Source organism: Triturus cristatus, chromosome 7, assembly GCF_964204655.1.
Source record: "Triturus cristatus chromosome 7, aTriCri1.1, whole genome shotgun sequence".
NCBI classification, from domain to species: Eukaryota; Metazoa; Chordata; class Amphibia; order Caudata; family Salamandridae; genus Triturus; species Triturus cristatus.
Window position 1 is genome coordinate 445036224 of NC_140590.1, and position 22155 is coordinate 445058378.

Genomic DNA, 22155 nt, shown 5'->3' on the forward strand with positions numbered 1-22155 from the left:
ACAATTGCTTGCTTTTATAAGGTGCTTCATAGCACAGTTTTGCAGTTTACGATACTGCAAGGAATAGGTGTTCTGCTTTTTCCAACTCAATGGTCCATCATTTATCGACCTCAGAAGGATAACCATAACTTGTCTATGGACTAACAGTTGCATAAATACACACATTTCTGTTGTACCAACCAGGGTCATATCATCAAGGACCGGCGATAATTATCGCTAAGCGCACTTAGCGCTAGGATAATTATCGCCGGGTAACGTGGAATTTTATCGCTGAGATAGCATGCTATCAGCAACGCTTATCTCAAAAGCGATAGAATTCCAAGCGCTAACTGCCAAATGTGAGATTATCGCTGGAAATCCAGCGATAATCTCACAAAGTTTGGCGATAGCTTGTTGATAGGACAGGACAGACTTAGCCATGATATCAACCTTACATTGGATATAATGGCTAAGTCAAACTAAAAGCAGGCGTAAGGAAAGTAGCGATAACCAAGGTTAGCGCTACTTTTCTTATTGCTATGCCTGTTAGCGTGCCCATTGATAATTGGAAAAATGTCGGTTAGCGACATTTCTCCAGTTATTTTGGGACGGAACGCCCACTTTGCATCTCATTAGAGATGCAAAGGTGGGCGTTACGGGAAAGGGAGCTAATGCACGGATTCACGCGATAGCGTGACCTTGCTGATAAGGCGATAAAATTATCGCCGCTTTTTGTCTGAAAACGGATGCAAAAGCGGCGATAATTTTATATCGCCTCCTTGATGATAAGCCCCCAGATTTCTTTTGTAGACAAGGAAGGGAAGGCGAGTTTAGGTCCTGGGCACGCATCTTCAGAATTTGTTAAACCTAGGCTTTAGAAACCATCCAAACCTATCATCCTTCTGAAGAAAACTGGAAACAAGCCACATCAAAGAGATTTTGACACCTCAACATAATGCCCCAGGAAACACCCTCCCTTCAAAAGAGGACTGGTCCCTGGCTAGCGCATTCCACTCTCTTCTGAAGCCCGGCACTGAAAATCCGCTTGTGGGTCTCACGCCCATAACGAGCAACATCTTTTAACATGAAGGGCTGTAAGGTAGGCCCTCTCCCGTTATTCCCGGGGGTCCCCATGATGCCTAAGACTCATTAATAACTGTACGATGTGGGGGTCACCAGAGCCCATCACCACAGTCGGCAGAGCACATCACCACAGTCTGCGGGGCTCTGCATTATGTCACAATCTACACGTTGAATTAGACCGGAAAGGTCAAGAACTAGCTCTGCAGAGCGGTTCCTTTTAACAAGTCAGCTCTATGCAAATCAAGTATTCGCCCAGTGGCAGCATGGACAGTCTAGGCACCTGCAGATGTGGTGCTCCAGCAGTGATCTTGCATCAGTTTAAACACACATGTAAACAACAAGTTATTTTAGTGTCTTTCTGCCATCTTATGTGCTCACAACAAGGGCAAACAGGCAGATTCCATGGGGCATGCACAAGCAATTGCCAGTCCGGGAGCGCCTCACACCAATTTTCCATTGGAAGTCAGTTGACTCTGTGTGGCGGATTAGCTGTCTGTCTTCACCTTGCTTCTCCATAACCGGAGTGCAGATCAATGATGCCACAACATCTTTCTTCCAAGATGGCAGCACCTTACTGTGCTAAAATAATGCAGCAAACCTGACTGGCCTGATATCACAATTTGAGGTTCAAACATCTGTCCCGCGTGCTCCGAGTGAACATACTGCTTTGCTACATGCTACCATGGAGTAACGTAACGCCTTAACGTCTACATGATTGTGATTTTGTTTCTTCCCAGTATTGTGCCACATTTCCATGCAAGAAATAGTGTCTAAACTTGACAAGTTTACACACTGCTTTCTATTTCCTACTAGAACACAATATCTAAAATTTACTTACGGCTTACATAGAGATGACTTATTAATATTTAAAAGGAGGGTTTAGGCCTATCAAGAGGGATTATTTTGACAGGGCAGGCTTTCATTTTAATCATGCACAGCCAGGTTACTTTTGCAGGCCTGTAGTCTTGTTTTGTACTGTCAGTCTAGTGGTGACACACTGTTTGCTGCAGCCCACTTGTAAAATGTACTAAGAGGCCCTGGGTACACTTTGAACTGTACATTAGGGATGTATAGATAAGTTAAATATGCCAATTAAGAGTATAACCAATTTCAACATGTTTTCAGGGTCAGAGCACATGCACTGTTCCATGGTTAGCAGAGTCCCAGTGCAGAGTCAAACAAGCATTAGCAATGCCGATAGGTCTGACTTTAAAGGAATGTTGTATGGGAATGTGAAGATTTACAAAGAAATAGCATAGGAATAGATATGTATATGTGTGGAAGCAAAGAGCTGTAGAATAATATTGGTGAAAATTAAAAGGTCAGGCAACAATTGCACTGCCAGACCAGACCTAAACATCCATGTAGGTTGATGACTGTCCTCCTCCCTTCTGTGCTGCTGCCAGAGAAAAAGGCATACATTATATAGTAATCTAAGGCACTTTAATAGCATCACAGTGCCATGCCTTTGTCCCTGAGCTCGAGCAGCTGCATAAATAAACACAATTATCACAACTGTGTGGAGGGCAAGCACTTTTTTGTGGAAGCACACAACTTCTGTCCAATCAAAACGTAGTCCTGGCTCCCAACACATGGATGGAGCCAATGCCCCTCTCAAGAGATGCTCACGTAAATGTCTAGCAATAGCTGTGCTGTCAAGCCAGACCATAAAAACCAGCTGCATCAGTCCCAAAAAAAATAGGTGTGATCATAGAAAATTAGGCATTTTCCTACACATGTTACTGATTCTGTAATTGGGAGAGACGCATACAACATACTCTTGGATATATTGAATTGGTATCCATTCAAAATCCCATTCTAGAAGCCGAATTTGGAGCATTTGCAGCTGTTACAATGCTTAGTTCATCTGGTCCAGAATCTTCTGGAGATGCTTTAGAAATAAAACATTGTATTAGTGGCGCAGATTTCCTTTTATAGCACAATCAATTTATTTTACCCATAAAAATAGGTAAAGTACATATTAAATAGAAAAATATAAATTTTCTAAAGTCAGTTTTCTGGACATTGCCGCTTTACTCTCTATGGTATAGTAAATTGTGAAATGCTTAGATTCAATTCTTGCTATTGATCCATTCGAGCATACTTATACCGTGGTCTGCTCCACTGCTGTAAAATAGCATGTCCTGCTATTCCTATGTGACAGTCAAAGGATGCACATAAGCAGTCTGCACTTTGCCTGCTGTGATCAGCTGCTGCTGCTGACATCTTTTGGTCAAACACATTCTAGGCTTCGCATGAGTGCATTAAAGGGACCTGTGCACATTACTTTGATATTCAAGGATTACTCTTTTGCAGGAAAACCTGGCCCTTTTCAGTGCTGATGCAGCATCGGATGTGTGGAAAGCCTATGTGGATTATGTGGATGAGATGGTCCTGGATGGCTTCTTTAATGCCATTGAGTGCTCACTCAAGTACCTTTTGGAAAACACAGGTGCAGTATGCGATATGTTATGGAGACTATGTAAACCTATTCATCTATGCAAATCTTTTTAATGTTCTTTTTTCCTGGCCTAATTCGTAAGTTCAAAACTTCCTTTATAACATAATATCCATATGCATGGAAATATCTAACGTCTTTCTCGAAGTGCACAGGTTTAGAATTAAAAAAACTCAAGTCTTTAACTGTTTAGGAGTCCCTTTTTAACACTGCACGAATACACATCAAGCAAGCTGACTTGGTGTGCTAGGGAAACATGAAGAGGCCACAGAACATTAGAGAGGCATACAGAGAAGTGGGCTAAATGTGGTCAAATTGACTTCTTTAATGCTTCCATGAGCAGGCCTCTGCCAGGCACTGCTCCAAGAGGCACTTTTGTTTATTAAAGCTTTTAATTTTTACTGACAACAGGAAATGTTCATTCACTGTGAGTATTTCAGCACTTATTAAAGCTTACACTGTTTAATTAAATATTGTACATTACTGTTTTATATAGTTTCTCCAAATGTATGCCGATTAGTGCACCGCTTCGACAGATGCAATATAAGCAACAATATGGTGTACTTCACATGCTAATCTAACTGTACCATGTACATTGTATAACGACTTGCCAAATGTTTTCAATTCAGATATTCATTTAAATGCCAGAAAATGAGAGCAATACATTTCGGTGTTTCATAAAAGTTGTAAAATAGACAGAGGCTGCGGTCACCTTCTCAGCGGCGGCTCCTCCGTAATTGCGGAGAAGCGTCACCCCACTGCTCAGAGCCAGAAGATGATAAATAAAATGATAATAAAACAACATTGTTATAATTTTTTAAATCACTGTCTGGCTGAGCCGAAAGATGGAGTCAGGGCGGGGCTGCACGTGGCAGGGAGGCGGTGTGGTGAACACTGTAAATGGGCATGTCAGTGTGGCCGGCCGTCTTGGGATGGCCAAACCGGCATGAGCACTTATGTTTCTCCAATCCAGCTGTGTTGCACAGCCAGGTGGAGAACAGACACAGGCTCCCTGTACCTGAGCAAGCTTCAGACCAGCCTGCTCAGCCTAATTCCGATGCTTCTCTCATGCTAGGTATAGCATGAGGGCAGCGTCTGGATTGGCTGGGGAGCCTGTGCTTTGAGGCCCATGGGCTGTTGGGCATAGAGGAGCACCAAGGCAGCAAGCAGCATTGGCTGGAGTGGCAGGCAAGTATTTTTATTGTATTTTTATTCCCCAAATCCCCCATACCGCCCTACCACTTTACATTTGTTGCAGCCGCCACTGCACCCAATATATGTTACGAACAATGTCTTTGGAGCATCCAAATATTAGTTGTCAACAAACATGTTTTATTGCTCCTCAAAATATTAAACATGCTGGAGGTGCAGCTGGATCTTGCTACAGCATTTCTGGCCATACTAAACTGTACATCAAGTGGAGGAGAGAGAGCAATTATGTTTAATGTGCCTTTATCATGATGTCTCTCCTTGTTGTCATTTGGGTTTGGCTCTGGACAGCACCACTCTGAGTTGGGCTCTCCCTCTCTTGATGTACTCTGTGCAGTTGTTGCTTAATCTTTGATGGGACCTGGTTCCTGCCACCTAGTCGCAGTCCTGTTCCATTGCATTTAGGCTGTGTTGTGGCCGTGTTCCATGGTCTTAAAGAGCCCGTTGTTGCGCGGTTTTAACAGTCGCTTCCAGATGTGTGAGTTGAAATTTGTAATTCTATGTGGATATTGTTAGACCATGATGCATATGGCGACAAGGGAGTTTCAGTTTAGGATATGGCACTGCTTGGTCAAGTCTTGGATTTTAGGACTCAGTAGAATGATTCTGTGATAATGATTGGATAACTTATTAGCAATCGTCATTGTCTATATGTCATAGTCTTGGGTTCATCCTTATTCTTTACCATGCAGTCTGTGTCATAAAGCATTAGATGTGGGACAGCCACTGACAGCTGTAGCCAGGCTCGAGCCTGAAGCGTGGCTCTGGCTCAGCTCGAGGGTCTGTTGGAACCTCGAGCCCATAATGTGGGGCGCTTCTATGTGGCTTCTGCCTGCCATTCTCCTTCTACCCAGGAAGCGGCCCTTTGGCCAGAGCTGATGACTTTGGAGCTGGGAACCAGATTTGAGTCTCAGCATTTGGTCTACATCCCGTGATTCACCGTGGCAAATCACTTAATTTCCCCGTACCTATAAACAATACATATGCCCTTCTGTTACGTAACAGCGCTCCAAAACCTTCAGGTGGAGTTTGTGCTATATTTTAAAAGCTAAGTTAAGAGGTAAACACAAACTCTCTACATAGGGAAAGACAAATAGTTACTCATTTACTGGCTGATTTGTATAAAATGAAACCATAAAATCTGAATAAATCGCTGCTTCCCTTCTTGAATTGTGTTTTTAGGTAAATATTTCATTTAATCAGAACTCTCTTTTCTTCATTATCACATATAAAAGCACTTTGTGCGTTCAGACTAACAGTTGTACAAAACAAACACTTTTACTTATAACTTCTCAGTGCAATGCTATTATGTGCCCTATTATTGTCAAATCTTCCGCATGTTAAAGAAATACACTTTTTTTAATAGACTTTAGACCTGAATGAGATCTTGACGGACGGGTTACTCCATCACAATGGTAACGGATATCCCATCAGCCGAAATATGAATCCCAAAGGATGCAATGGGATTTATATTTCTGTGGACTTGATATCCATGTGACGGAGTAACCCGTCTGACAAGATCTAAATCAGGCCCTTTGTCATATTCTTCGTGATGCTTGTTGTATGATTTACAAAGCAAATATTTTCAGGGTTCTGCTCGTGCATGGCCTCCAAGATCAGAGCCAGACCCTTAGCTCGGCTCTGGTCTGCCTTTCCTTGTTCATTTGTTGGCTTGTTCATCTCTAAAAAGCATGGTAGTACCACTTGGTCACAACACATCCTTCATTAGGGCAACGTCTGGAATTTATGTCCTCAGCAAACAGGAATGAGCTAACTATTTTTGATAATTTAAATTTCCAGCCTAACACATTTGTTTGTTGCCGGGGCACACATTGCCTTCATTATGTGACGGCTCTGAAGAAGTAAAGTTGGACTCTTTGTGAAGTAGATCACCAGTAAGCACCCAGATCAATAACCGATCGCTATTTCAATGCCTGATATGAGCCAGCCAATATGATAACTGAACCATAACTCAATACACTAATGTAATGTAATTCAAATATGAGACTCTGAATCTCATTAAAGTGTGTATGGCATATTGATATTCATACACTTTGTTAACTAAGATAACCAAAAGAAATAAATGAGATAACCAAATAGGGTACCATCTGCCTACAGATTCCAAAGCCGGGTTTGCGCCCTTGTTTGAAGTGCAGCTGGATCTTGCTATCCCTGATATGCTGTTCCGTCCATCTCTTGAGCTGGGAGCCAATGATGGGTTCTACGATATGATTGAAGGACTGATCAACGACATCTTTAAGATTTCATCCTTGGTGCCTAGACTTGCAGAACACAGCAACTTCCCACACTATCAGGTAATTTATTTTCTTATACTTCTTATCTTTCCTACACTGAGGATATTGTGTTTCATATCTCCATTTAAAATTGTTTCTTCAAGGCTGATATGGAGGATATGGCGGATTTGGTGGATATGCGAAACGCACTCATGGAGTGTGTTCAGAATATCATGTCGACCTGCACGGACTATCGGAATTCTTTTGATCACTACTCCTACCTTTATGTTGATGACCGAAAGGAGTTCATGCGCCAGTTTTTGCTATACGGGCATGTGCTGACCTCAGAGGAAATAGAAGCACATGCTGAAGACGGGGTTCCAGAAACACCTCCCACCCTGCAACTATTTAGAGAGCAGATAGACTCATATGAGAAGATCTATGAGGAGGTCAGCCGTGTGGAGCCAATTAACGTATTTGACTGCTGGATGAAAATTGATGCCCGCCCATTTAAGGCGTCACTCCTGAATGTGATCAAGAGGTGGAGCCTTATGTTCAAGCAGCATCTCATTGATCATGTAACAAACAGGTAAGATTTTTACAATTCTTACATTTCATGATTTTTGCTTCTAAAGTCTCTTTATTTCAAGCAATGTTGGTGATTTTAGTAAAGAAATGTATTTACCTGTTTAAAACTAGTCCCATTGTAAATATACTTAATTTTGCAGTCTTTTATTTTAATATTTATGGCTCACTTAAGTGATAGCAGTCAATCTTCAGTGACTTACATGCTGATTTTCTCACATGGAAGTTGTATGGGAATGGGGTACACACTACCAAGAAGGGTCTGGCACAATTGTAAGATAAACATATGATAACAGTGACTAAACAACAGTTCTCACAGTAGTTCGCACTAGTGTAAAAAACAAAGCTAGCCTATTTGCACTATTTTGATGCATGTGCAAAACAAACTTGAACAATTCTACTTTACCCCGCTCATGTAGCAATTTGAGCGAAAGGGGGTGTACCAAGGCAACAATGAGGAAAATTAATTCTGGAAAGATTCCTAAACATATATTGCACACTTTTTTGGTTATAAATCTCTGCCTGTAAATAATACAGATTTGTTTTAAGAAATCCAGGCCAAAAAGTCATTTTCCTATTTAAATCAGATCAAAATGTTTTTCAATTCTAATTAGATGAAAATGAAACTAACATTTTTGCCTCAAGATTAGTTAATCCACATTTGAAAAGTGAAGGAAATGTTATTTTTCCATATTTTATTATTTAAGTACAGTTATAAAGGTGGGACATCTGCTTGGTCCATGTTTGCTTGGAGGCAACACATTGCCTATACAATGTCAGTAAAGAATGGTGAGCTTGGTTTCTTCTTTAACAACAATTCTTTTTCTTTGTAAGATGACCTTCAATATGAAAGTGTCCCACCCTACACATTAAAGTTGGATTTAAAATGATATGTGCACCTTCTAGTTACCATACCATACAATTGATGATTTTTATTGTACTTACATTTGATTTAGTTTTTCATCGGTCCTTAAAGATTCATCAGGGTTATCTTATTACATTCCTTAAGCTGTAGAGCAGAGAGCACCTCAAAAAAGTTGATCCACAATGTGTGAGAGATAGTACATTTAACATTGTTTACAGCTCGAAATAATGACAGTCCAATAGACATTTGTTTGTAATAGTGCTCTAAGCTGCCTTGCCCTAGAGGATGGATGTATATATTACCCAGTGGCTGTTGCCACTGGGTAGTTATAGTTACGTCAGCTGTTCCATAGAAAAAGCGTTTTTTGTATTGCTAATAATTTTGGCCCCGTTTGACAAATCTTCACGAAACTTTCCAAAAAGGTGCTACTTTTTTACTGGTTTGTGCATTAGAGATTTTAGGGAGATCCGTCAAGCATGGGCCAAGAAAAAAGGGGATCCCAAAATGCAAAATCCCCATCCATTTTCCATAACTTTCTTTAAGAAGAGCACCGAAAAAACTGCCAAATGGAAATACACCAAATTTGTCGGGAAGCAAGATCTTGGTCTGCCGATTGTGCTTTTTTGCGATTTGGTGTAAAACCGCCCAGTAGTTTTTGAGAATTTAAGGTTTAAATATAATTGTAAATCTGGACGGTTGAGTCCTCAAGAGGCTCGAGAGAACTGCTCTCCAACTCCTCTTAATGAAAAAAGCATCCTGGCACCCATTTGTTTTTGGTTTTTATCCTGCCGGAGCAGGGCAAAATTGCTGATTTTTTTCCTCGGGCCTAGGGGGCAAGGTATTCCGAACCTGCCATCTTATATATATTTTTTAAACTTTAGAACAGGGGACTTTTGTCCCCAGGTTCTGTAATGGCTGCCAGCAAACATTTTTCTGATGTTGCTGGCAGCAAATGAGAGCTTTCCCCTTAACATTTTTACTCCAGATCTCCTGTTTGCTGACCTCGTTTTTACTGGATTTAGTTTAGGACTCTGCTCACTTTACCACTGCTAACCAGTGCTAAAGTGTTTGTACTCTCTCCTTAAAGCAGGTGGAATTGGCTTATACCCACTTAGCATATTTAATTTATTTGTAAATCCCTAGTAAAATGGGACTACTTGTGCCCAGGGCTTGTAAAAAATGCTACTAGTGGACCTGCAGCACTTATTGTGCCAAGCACTTCAAACATGTCTCAGGCCTGCCATTGCAGCCTGTGTGTGCAGTTTTAACCTGCCATTTTGACCTGACAAAACAAACCTTTGGACATGCCAAACCTTCCTTTTTAATAGATATAAGTCACCCCAAAGGTAGACCCTGGACAGCTCGGAGGGCACAGGGCACAATCTATTTAAGTAGTAGGACATGCACTTTTTAAGTGTTACATGTCTTGTTGGTAAAAAAAACTATTAAGTACATTTTTTACTACTGCAAGGCGTACCTCCCCATACGATAACATTGGAGTTATCATATTTTATGTAATAAGCTGTAATTTTCAAATAGGAGGAGGCAACCATTTCATGTTTGGTGCCTTTGGAATTGTAATGAAAAATCCTAGTTTGTGGTACGTTGGATTTTCAATTACAATTTTGAAAATACCACTTTTAGAAAATTGGTGTTGTCCTGCCTTAGCCAATTGGTGCCTGCAGCCTGTCTCTGGTCACATGACCGGGTGTAGTTGACAGCTGGGCTTTGTGTATTCCTCTTAGACAGCCACACACAATAGGAAGGTTACGTGTGCACGGATGGGCCACCACTGGCAGGATGAGTGGGAGGAGCTGGGCCTAGCCCCACTTACACTTGAATAGGCTGCATATTGCCTCGACACAAATGGCTGCATACCCCATGTAGTTAGTTTAGAGCCAAGGCCAGGAAGGCAGGGCTCACACGCACTTCAAGGGCATGCCTCTAGAAGCTTCTTCCCACTTCAAGGGCACAGCTGGATCTCAGACATCAACTCTTTAGTAGACTTCTGGACCAGTGGATGCTCTGCCAGGAAGAATGACTGATTCACTGCTGAAAAGACTGCCACTCTGCTGGAGTGCTGCCTTGCTAGACTGCAGCCTTGCTGGATTGCAATCCTGCTGCCCTCATGGCTGAGTCAGAGAGATTGGACCTGCACCTGAACCCAGGAATCCCAGAGTGACTCCAAGGGCTAGTCTGCTGGCCTTCTGTTCAAAGCCACATGGACATAACAGGCTCACAACCACCCAAACCAGTGCTCAAATCCATTTGGAGCAGGCTCCTGATCCCCAAGTGATGCCTCTCAGGACCTGGTCCCTTTGTGTGGCCTCAGAGAGGCTGAAATGAAGTTTTTGGGCTCTTTGCGACTGTGAACGGGCTTGTTGGTTGTGAAACCTTGTCACTCGCACAGCCTGCCAACATAAAGTTCCACCAACCTGACAATTCCCGTCACAGCAGCAACCCCTAGTGGGGAGCGCCCTCATGAAGCACTGGGTTGACTGCTAGCAAAAACTTCAGGATGTTCGTGCTACAGCAGTTCCTGCCTGCGACACCAGGCCTGCCAGCGATACATTGGCATTCTTCTGTGATGCTTCCCTGCTTCTCGCAGCCCATTTGAGACCAAATCGACAAAAATCCAATCAGTGACACTGAAGCTATTTAATTTTTTTGTTGAAGGTCAAAATAGCTCCAAAAAGCAGTGCGAGGTACTGTTGCATCGTCATTGAAGATATCCTCAATGGTGTTTTGCAATGCGAAGTCCCAGCATTGAGGATGCAGTGCACAGCTGGCGAGGCGTTGGTTCCGAGGGGCAGCGAGGTTGCGATGCGGAGTCCAGCATCGTCAAGGTTGCTGTCCACGAGAGATGTGAGCTCCGCGCCATCGGCAATTCGTCTGTTCTGAACACTGCGGGGACGACGCTGGTCTTTGCGATGGGTCAAATCCACTTAGAAGCTGTGATGCTTCGGTTTGCTCAGTGATGCGCAACTCATTCTAGGAGGTGCATCGGTTCTGCTCAGGGATGCTCTGCTCAGCAGAGAACATGTATCGGTTCTGCTGGCAACCACCTTAGGCCAACTTCCAGGGCTTCATGACCGGGGTGGCACCACTTGGCTGGGTAGACTCTCGAATGGTAGAGTCCAGGTGCTGTCAGAAGGTTTTTGGAAGCATGTAATGTCCCTAAATATTCAGATCAGGATGCCAGCCATCTAGGCCTTGGAGTCACTCTGGGGTCTGGGTTCAAAAGATGTAGGTCCAGTCCTTCTCACCCAGGCAAGAGGGCTGCAGGCAGCAGGTCAGCACAGCAAAGCAGGAGTCCAGCAGAGTGGCAGTCATTCAGCAGCATAGCAGTCCTTCTTCCTGACAGGGTATCCACAGGTTCAGAAGTGTACTGAAGTGGTGGTGTCTGAGGTCCTTCTTTTATATAGAGATGCCCTGCCTTCCCTACCCTGGCTCCAGTCTAACTACATGGGGGTATGCAGCCCATTTTGTGGAGACAGGACACAGTCTGTTCCACTCTGAACCCACACAGATCAGCTATGGAGTGCCTCAGGGCTCCTCCCTGAGCCCCACTCTCTTCAACATCTATATGATCCCATTTGCAGCCATTGTCAGGAAACATGGACTCAATATTGTCTCCTACGCCAAGGACACCCAACTTATTCTCTCCCTCACCAATGAACCCACAGTCGCCAAGAACAACTTCCATGACTGGATGAAGGCTGTTGCTACCTGCATGAAGAACGCTGCCTCAAGCTCAACAGGGAGAAGACTGAAGTCCTCATCCTGGGCTCCACCCCCTACACCTAGTATGACTCCTGGTGGCCCACAGCACTTGGAACTCCCCCAACAGACCACACACTAAATCTCGGCATCATCCTGGACTCCTCGCTCACCATGAACCTTCAGATCAACGCTGTCTCATCATCTTGCTTCCGCATGCTACGCCAGCTCTGAAAGATCTTCAAATAGATCCCCACCAATCCCAGATAAACGGTCGTCCACACACTCATCAGCAACAGACTCAACCACGGCAATACACTCTACGCCAGCATCGCCCAGAAACTCCTCAAGAAACTGCAGAACATTCACCTTCAAGCTCCTCACACATGCCTACAAAGCCCTACGCGACACTGGACCTGTGTACCTCAACCACGCCTCGCATTCAAGGTACCCACCAGAGATCTCTGCTCCGCCCAACTGGCCCTGGCCACAGTCCCACGTATGCGCAAGACCACAGCCGGAGGAAGAACCTTCTTCTACCTCGCAGCAAAGACCTGGAACACCCTGCCTCTCCAGCTCAGGCAATCACCCTCACTGCCTCAATTTAGGAAGGACCTCAAGACCTAGCTCTTCAAATGAACCACAGTGCCTTCGACAGATCAGCGGTCACCTCCTGCCCCCCAGTGCCTTGAGCCCCTTACGGTTGAGTTGTTGCACTTTACAAGACACCTGATTAATTGATTGATTCAGGTGCAAGTGAGGCTGGGCACAGCTCTTCTCTACCATCCTGCCAGCGATGGCCTATTCAGTCACACCTAAGCTTCCATTGTACCTGGCTGACTAGGAGGAATATACAAAGGCCAATTGACAACTACACTTAGTCATGTGAACAGAAACAGGCTGTAGGCACCAAGAGCCAGATGTACGACATGATTTTGCATGCTCAAACAGGTTTGAGAACCCGTTTGCGCATGCAAAATCACTGTTGGCAGGTACAATTCAAAAATAGCGAGTCACAATTTATTTGCAGCTCGCAATTAAGGATTTGCGAGTCGCAATTAGGAAGGGGGCGTTCCCCTCCTAACTGCTTCCACAAATCAATGTACAAATGTTTAGTGACCGCAATTGCAGTCGCAAAACACTCACGAATTACCACCCTCTTCAAGAGGGTGGTAATGGGGTCGTAAAAGGGAACAAACGAAGGGGAAAATATTTTTTAAGGGCGGCAGTGGTCCCAGGAACAACTGGCTGCCCTTAAAAAATTAAACGAAAATGTATCATTTTTGTTCTTTTTTAAATGCATACTGTTTTCCTTTAAGGAAAACAGGCTGCATTTTAAAAAAAACTGCTTTATGTAAAAGCAGTCCCAGACATGGTGGTCTGCTGAGTCCAGCAGGCCACCATACCCGGGAGGGCCTGCCATTCCCAATCGAGTCGCAAATTACGAGAGGCTCATTAATATGTATGAGCCTCCCTATTTGCGACGCCATTGTGAATCACGAAACAGTGTAATTACACTGTTGTACATGCATAACAGCGCTTCGCTAATTGCGAGTCGCAAAAGACTCGCAATTTGCAAAGCACTTTCTGATGGATACTTCTGCCTGTGGATTCCTCACCTTTTGAATACCCCCTGTGCCAGCATTCTGCGGGAAAATTCTTTCCTAGCTCTTCCATGTCGACAAGGTTGTCACAATGGACAGGCTCCGCTTGCGGCACCGTATGATGTCATCGGAGCCACAAAAGAACCTCGTCGGCGTGCTGATGTCAGTTCCCTTTTTTATGCGCCGTCGAAGCTTAACGGTCTTTCTAGGGCTCTCCATTTAAATCGGGGAAAACTTTGTATCTCTTAATTGTTTCAGATGGCTACTTCTAGGAAGACCGGATTCAAACCCTGCAGAGAGTATGGCGGGAATATGTCGATTACGGACCCTCATGATGGCTGCCTTTGGTGCTTATCTTCGGACCACGACGTCGAGGAATGCAGAAGCTGCAGAAAAATTAATCCTAAAACGATTAAAGAACATGAAGCCAAGTTGTTTATGGCCAAAGCCAAGAAGGAGAAAAGAGGTAGGAAGAGGGCGAAGTCTTCGGCTTCTCACACTTCGAGGTCGAAGAAGCACAAGAAATCCAAGAGAAGACCTCTCATCATCATTCTTAGAAGGCCAGGGTTTCGAGGTCGAGGTCGAGATCGAGGTCGCCTCGGCAGAGCGACCTCGGAGGAAGGACTTTATTTCTCCAACTCCTTCTCCTCAGGCGACACCAGTACCATCTCCGGCTGCGGCGTCTCCGGCTTCAGATACTTCTTTGCAACATGAAGATTCACCAGCTCCAGCGACGTCACCGGCGCCTGTTGAGTCCTCTCCAGGCCGTGTGACTTCACCTGTGCGGGCGCTGTCCCCGGCTCCGCAGGCTCCAGTGCGACCTCAGGTGACTCCCCTTTAAGAAGGTACGGATCCATAGCCTCCTTTTCCTGATCCTGGGGCTGATTCTTCGCATTTTCTCAATGCGATGTTTGGTATGTTTACCACAGCCTCGACTCCATCCAGCGCACCTTCAGGCCCTGTGGGTCCTTTGGCTTTCAACCTGGGTGTTCCTCAGTTCTATCCCCAGGCTCCTTTCATGCCTTTTTTGCCATCCACTCCAGCTTGGCATTTCCCGGCGCAGAGATCCTCCACTCCGGCTCCCCGAACTCCTTCAGCTGCTGAGTTGGCTCCACCTCTAGTTCGATCGATGTCAAGGTTCGAAGTCGAGGCTCCTCCATCGACGCCGTTGATATCTTCTCCGGCGCCGCGTGTGGCTCCACCGACGCCGTTGCCTAAACAATGCTCCAGGAGAGAGGCACAGAGATTGCTTGAGGACGAGGAGTATTTACAAAATCAGGAGGAAGGAGAAATTGTGGACTCTTTGGATGAGTTTGAAGGCCTTCATGAAGCTAGTGGCCTAGATACTTCCCCTGAGTATACCTGCCATCTGCAAGTGGAGGTGTTGTACAGGACATTGCACCTTACCATGTGGTTATAAGGAAGGTGGCTGATTTATTGGGCCTTAAACTTCCCTCTGCGGAGATAAAGTCCAATATACTAACAGAAGTTTTAAATACTTCATCATCAACTTCTGAGCCTTTGCTTCCTTTTACAGATGCCTTAACAGACCCAATTCTGGAGGTGTGGCAGAAGCCTTTGTCTGCTCCGGCTGTATCTCGTTCCATCTCGAGAAGGAACAGGCCTGCCCCTGGTGATCCGGCTTTTTTGTCATCACATCCAACACCGGAGAGTTTAGTTGTCCAGGCTTCTTGCTCAAAGCAGTCTTTTGGTGCTTTCCCTTCCATTTTGGGTGATAGGGATTCGAAGAAGATGGAGCAAGCTGCGAAGAAGGTGTTCTCTTCTGCAAGTATGGCTCTAAAGTCCACTAATGCAACTTGCCTTCTTGGTAGATACATTCATGCATTGATGGACTCTGTTGTACAATGGGCTCCGAAGTTGCCTGAGGAGGATTGTGCCAACTTTTTGGAAGTACTTTGGATTCGCAGGCTGCAGCACGTTAAGTGATTCAGTCAGGCATGGACACTGCTGACTCCGTGGCTCGTGTGATGGGGTCTTCTGTGGCTACAAGGAGACAGGCATGGCTCAGGTCTTCTGGTTTTTCGGCTGATGTTCAGGCGACTTTACTGGATCTGCCCTTTGATGGGTCAAAGCTTATTGGTTTAAAGGCAGATTCAGCCTTGGAACGTTTCACAGACAGTAGAGCTACTGCAAGATCTTTAGGCCTCCAGGCGCAGTCTAGAGGTTATGGTTACAAAAGATATTGTGGCTTTGGGAGATCTCCTTCCTTTCGTGGCCACCAGCAATCTCAGCAGAGCCAACAACAGCAGAATCCCTTGAACAAATGGATGTATGTCGTTACAACGCACACTTTTACAACGCATGCACTTACAACGCATTTTTTACAACGCACAATCCATTACACCGCATGACATTACAACGCAGGACACTACAACGCATTTTTAAAAACTACCTTTACAACGCATTTCCATTACAACGCATACTACCTTTACAACGCATACCATTACAACGCATAATTTTAAGTTGCATTTAAGGTAAGTATTAGATAGTATAGGGGTAAAAATTACTATTCTAACTCCAGGGGGTGCAACAGTAGGGTAAGTGTTGGATAGTATAGGGGTAAAAATTACTATTCTAACTCCAGGGGGTGCAACAGTAGGGTAAGTGTTGGATAGTATAGGGGTAAAAATTACTATTCTAACTCCAGGGGGTGCAACAGTAGGGTAAGTGTTGGATAGTATAGGGGTAAAAATTACTATTCTAACTCCAGGGGGTGCAACAGTAGGGTAAGTGTTGGATAGTATAGGGGTAAAAATTACTATTCTAACTCCAGGGGGTGCAACAGTAGGGTAAGTGTTGGATAGTATAGGGGTAAAAATTACTATATTATGCATTGTAATGGTATGCGTTGTAATGGTAGTATGCGTTGTAATGGAATGCGTTGTAAAGGTAGTTTTTAAAAATGCGTTGTAATGGATTGTGCGTTGTAAAAAATGTGTTGTAAGTGTAGTGCGTTGTAAAAGTTGCGTTGTAAAGGTTGTTCCCCGAACAAATCATATAGAGGGAAAAATAAGAGAGGCCTCAGGGGTGCAAATTGACAACAGTCCTCCTCCTCTTCCTCTACCTCCCCTCCCACCACCATTGGTACAACAGGAAAGCAGTTCTAGAACCCCCATCTTAGAACATGTTAGTCTGGTTGGAGGTCGGGTGTCCCACTTTCTACAAGATTGGAGACTGATCACATCAGATCGTTGGGTCTTGAATCTTGTAGAGAATGGGTACACCCTCCCTTTTTTGGAGTTTCCTCCTCCTTACCCTCCTCGCCAGGGTGGGTGCTCAGAGGACCACTTACTGCTTTTACAGCAGGAGGTTCTTACCTTGCTTCAGAAAGGTGAGATAGAGGTGGTTCTGGAGCAAGTAAGGGGTCAGGGTTGCTACTCCCGGTATTTCCTGATCCCCAGAAAGGGCGGTCGCTTAATACCGATCCTGGGCCTCAGGGTTTTGAACCTTTACCTCAGGCAGGAAAAGTTCAAAATGTTAACCTTGGCTCAGGTTCTCCTTGCGCTGCAACAGGAAGACTGGATGGTGTCCATCGATCTGCAAGATGCGTATTTTCATCTTCCCATAATAAAGTCGCATCGGAAGTATCTCCGGTTCACGGTGGGATCGCAACATTACCAGTTTTCGGTTCTTCCGTTCGGTCTTACTTCTGCTCCTCGAGTCTTTACAAAGGTGATGGCGGTGGTTGCGGCTCATCTCAGAAGGTCAGGGGTTCCTGTTTTTCCCTACTTGGACAACTGGCTGTTGAAAGCGGAGTCTCCAGAGTTGGTTTCACGCCACTTGCAAGTGACAACTCATCTGTTGCTCAGATTGGGTTTTTCGATAAATGTGCCCAAATCTCACCTGGTGCCTTTTCAGTGCAGCCTGTTCATAGGGGCAATACTGGACACTTCTGTGTGTCAAGAATACCCGCCTCTGCAGAGGATTCTCGACATACAGGAAATGATTCCTTTATTTCATGATGGAGCGCTTGTTCCAGTCCTGAAGGTTCTTCGCCTGCTCGGACTGTTCGCTTCCTGCATTCTGTTGGTCAACCATGCACGCTGGCACATGAGGGCACTCCAGTGATGCCTCCGCTGGCAGTGGTATCAGCACAACGGAGATCTCAGGGAGAATATCAGAATCTCCAGAGAAGTTGCAGCGGAGTGTGGAGTGTGCAGGGCAACCTGTCTCAAGGAAAGCCCTTTCAGCCTCCTCCACCAGTGGCCACAGTGATTACGGATGCTTTCACTCTAGGGTGGGGTGCTCATCTGGGGGATCTGGAGGTCAAAGGCCTTTGGTCTCCAGAGGAAAGGTTGCTTCACATCAACCTTCTGGAATTGCGGGCAATTCGTTTGGCACTGAAGGCTTTTCTCCCTTCCCTTCACGGTCAGTCGGTTCAGGTCCTGACGGACAACACTACCGCGATGTGGTACATCAACAAACAGGGAGGTGTAGGGTCGTATCGCCTCTGTTAAGAGGTTCTGCGACACTGGTCCTGGGCTCAGGACCAATAGATTTGTGTGTTTGCAAATCACCTGGCCGGTGTGCTGAATGTTCGTGCGGACAGTCTCAGTCGGCGTTACTCGGCCGATCACGAGTGGGGCTTCATCCGGAGGTGGTCCATCGCATCTTTCAGATGTGGCGATCTCCTCGGTTGGAACTGTTTGCCACTCACGAGAACGTGCACTGCCCGTTATTCTGCTGTCTCCAGTATCCGATGCAGGGAGCTTTGGGGGATGCTTTCAGTTAGATTGAAGCTCACAGCTCCTTTACGCGTTTCCTCCCATACCCTTGATTCCTCGGGTTCTGAGGAAGGTTCGCCAAGACCGGGCCCAAGTCATATTGATCGCCCCGGATTGGCCAAGAAGGGTATGGTACACAGACCTACTTCACCTCTCGTCGCACCCTCCACTCCGTCTCCCTCTCAGGGCAGACCTCCTCTCGCAGTCGCAGGGGCAGGTTCTACACCCCCACCTCCAGAGCTTGCACCTTCATGCCTGGAGATTGAATGGGGCAACCTGAGTTCTTTCTCTCTACCGCCAGAGATAGTGGACGTTATTTTATCATCCAGGCGACACTCCATTAAATCTGTTTACCATTCCAGATGGTCCAGATTTGTTAAGTGGTGCAGAGAGAGAGACATTGACCCTCTGAAGGCCTGTTTGTCTAATATTTTGGAGTTTTCTCTTTCTTTAGCACAGCAAGGTTGTGCTGTAGCCACTGTTAAGGGCTATTTATTGGCTTTGTCGGCCTTTTTATGTTTGCCGGACCAGAAGTCTTTATTTAAGTCCCCCATTGTCATGAGGTTCATTAAGGGCCTTACAAATACGTTTCCTCCCACTCCTTTCATTATGCCTCAGTGGGATTTGAATCTCATACTCACTTTTTTAATGGGTTCTCCATTTGAGCCTCTTCACTCTTGCCCGATGAGGCTTCTTTCTTTTAAAATGGTTTTCTTGATTGCCATTACCTCGACTAGGAGGGTAAGTGAGCTTCAAGCTCTTAGTTCGAAACCTCCTTTCTTGACCATTCATGAGGACAAGTTGGTCTTAAGGACCAGGGCTGCTTTCCTTCCCAAGGTGGTTACCCCTTTTCATTTGGGACAATCCATTACTTTACCTACCTTCTATCCTCCCCCTCACCTTTACAAGGAGGAAGAGAGACTGCATTGGTTGACCTCTAAGAGGGCTGTCTGCTTTTATTTGGATCGGACTAGAGATCTGAGGCTGGATGATCAGCTCCTCGTGGGCTATGTTGGGAAAATGAAAGGCAAGGCAATGCACAAGAGGACGCCTTCCAGGTGGATTATCTTGTGCATCAAGATTTGCTACGCCCTGGCCAAGAAAGAACCGCCTGAAGGTATCAGAGCTCATTCCACCAGAGCTAAGTCTACTTCTTCTGCTTTGGCTAGAGGTGTTCCTGTTCTAAGGCAGCAACTTGGGCCTCCCTCCACACCTTTGCAAAGCATTACTGCTTGGACTCTGAGGTTAGGAGGGATGGCCATTTTGCTCCCTCTGTTTTGCAGGATTTTTTGGTCTAGTCAGGTGGACACCCTACTCCGGGAGAGGTACGGCTTTGGGAATCTATTCAAAAGGTGAGAAATCCACAGGCAGAAGTATTCATCAGAAGAACACGTTACTTACCTTTGGTAACGCTTTTTCTGGTGGATACAATATCTGCCTGTGGATTCCTCACGCTCCCACCCGCCTCCCCGTTGTCCACCTGTTTCTACCAACAACAACAAAAATGTGTTTTATTTATATATCACGTTTATATTTTATTGTTGAGAAATGCTTTTTTCTCATGCTATTTCTTTTTACTCTTATTGATTATGCAATGGTGATTTTACATACATGTATATATTTGATATGCTGTGTATATATTTGAAAATGTGTCGGTCTGCCCGTTTGCCTCGGTGGCACGGAAAAAATATGTGGAACTGACGTCAGCACACCGATGAGGTCCTTTTGTGGCTCCGATGACGTCATACGGTGCCGCAAGCGGAGCCTGTCCATTGTGACGACCTCGTCGACGTGGGAGAGCTAGGAAAGAATTTTCTCGCGGAATGCTGGCGTAAGGGGTATTCAAAAGGTGAGGAATCCACAGGCAGATATTGTATCCACCAGAAAAAGCGTTACCGAAGGTAAGTAACTTGTTCATTTGGCATGTCGTACATCTGGCCCCAAATGTCTAAGGCAAGAAAGCCAACTTTCTAAAAAGGGCATTTTCAGAATTGTAAATTAAAATCCGAATTCACCATAAGTTAGGATTTTCCATTAAGTTTCCAGAGACACCAACCTTGAACAAGTTATATTTTCTCATTTGGAAATTACACTTATAAAATGAACTAGGGTGACCCCAACGCTATCGAATGGGAGACCTAGGCCTTGCAATTGTGAAAAACAAATTTAAGAGTGTTTCCCTACCAAGACATGTGAAACTTAAACGTACATGTCCAACTTTAAATACACTACACCCTGCCCTCTGGGCTGTCTAGGGATGACCTCTACGTAATAAAAAGGAAGGTTTGCACCAGGCAAAAGGTTTTTTTGCCAGGTTTAACTGGCAGTTTAAAACTGCACTTGCAGGCTCTGAAATGGCATGCCTGAGACATGTTTAAATGGCTACTTAAGTGGGAGGCACAATCAGTGCATGTAATTTACAGGCCCTGGGCACATGTAGTGCCACTTTGCTGGGCTCTTATACATAACCCAATTCTACCATGTTTTAAAGCGAGAGCTCAAGTACTTTTGCACTGGTTAGCAATGGGAAAGTGCACAGAGTCCTAAAGCCAAAACAAAACACATTTAGCAAAAGATTGAGGAGGGAAGGCAAGAATTTTGGGGCTGACCTTGCAGAGTGGGCAGTTTCCAACACAGCTTGTGACCTCACACATTGCAACACTTATGACATGTTCTGGGACATCATTGATAACATTACTGATGACATCATTGACGGCAACACAGTGCATGGTGGGGCGTGAATTTCAGTGGTTTTGTTTAGTTCAAAATGTTATGTTTAAAGTGACATTTTCACCTATCTATAACGCCACTTTAACCTTTATTTGTTTCCAGCCTCTGTGTGTGTATATACAGCACAGCTAGGGTAAGGGGCACTGGGCTGGTAACATGTAAACATATGTGCACACACATGTGCATATGTATGCAGGCTGGGCATGTGAGATTATTAATGTGTGCAGCCTGGTAATTGTGCACAGGTCGCCTGGTGTATAAGGGACTCAGGAAGGGTATGTTCTGACCTGGGTTGTAGTATTAGCATTCATAGATAGGTCTTTAGGGTTTGTTGGAGAATCTGTAGTTCCTCACTATATTATACACATAGGTGAAATCTGCCTGAAAGTACAGTTTTCTTCACGTAGGTCTTGACAGTCCAGTGAGGTGTTGAATTGAGGTGAAGCAGGCATGCCGAATTAGAATAACATACGTGTACATCTTATGGGTTGTCAAGAATTCTTAAGTTTCTCTGGGTCAGTTTATAATCAGATTCTGGGCCTCTTAAAACCCCCTCCTTGGCTAAGTTAATTACTCTGCTCTCCAGCAGAGAGATCAAAGGAATCCCCACACAAAGAGAGCAATTACCAATGATTGACTATGTTCCTGAGAAGGAAGAGGTGGAAAGGAAAATCTGCATCTGTTAATTAGCTGTCAGGTTGCACCTGGGTTGTGACAGCCCAGGCCCACTGAACAAAGGAGGAAGCCCAGACATTTGTAGCCAATACAGGATGGGCTCCACTTTGAAGGTATCTGCTAATGATGTCAGGTAAGGAGTGGAACTATGACTCTCAGAGGAGCTCTTCACAGAGAAAACTTTATAATGTCATATTGTATTGCCACAGAATGCTATGCAGGAGGGTAGGAACAGGGGTGGAGGTATGATATGGCATCCTGGGATAGG

General features: G+C 44.9%; 1 protein-coding gene across 1 annotated transcript in view; it reads left to right on the plus strand.

Annotated features, from left to right (window-relative positions):
- Nucleotides 1–22155, plus strand: part of DNAH9 (dynein axonemal heavy chain 9) — a 1479259-nt gene that overhangs the window by 332285 nt on the left and 1124819 nt on the right. The window contains exons 15-17 of the mRNA XM_085616775.1: nucleotides 3379–3514; nucleotides 6848–7044; nucleotides 7128–7552. Of these exons, the coding sequence (XP_085472901.1) occupies nucleotides 3379–3514; nucleotides 6848–7044; nucleotides 7128–7552 (758 nt within the window). The remainder of the gene's footprint in view (nucleotides 1–3378; nucleotides 3515–6847; nucleotides 7045–7127; nucleotides 7553–22155) is intronic.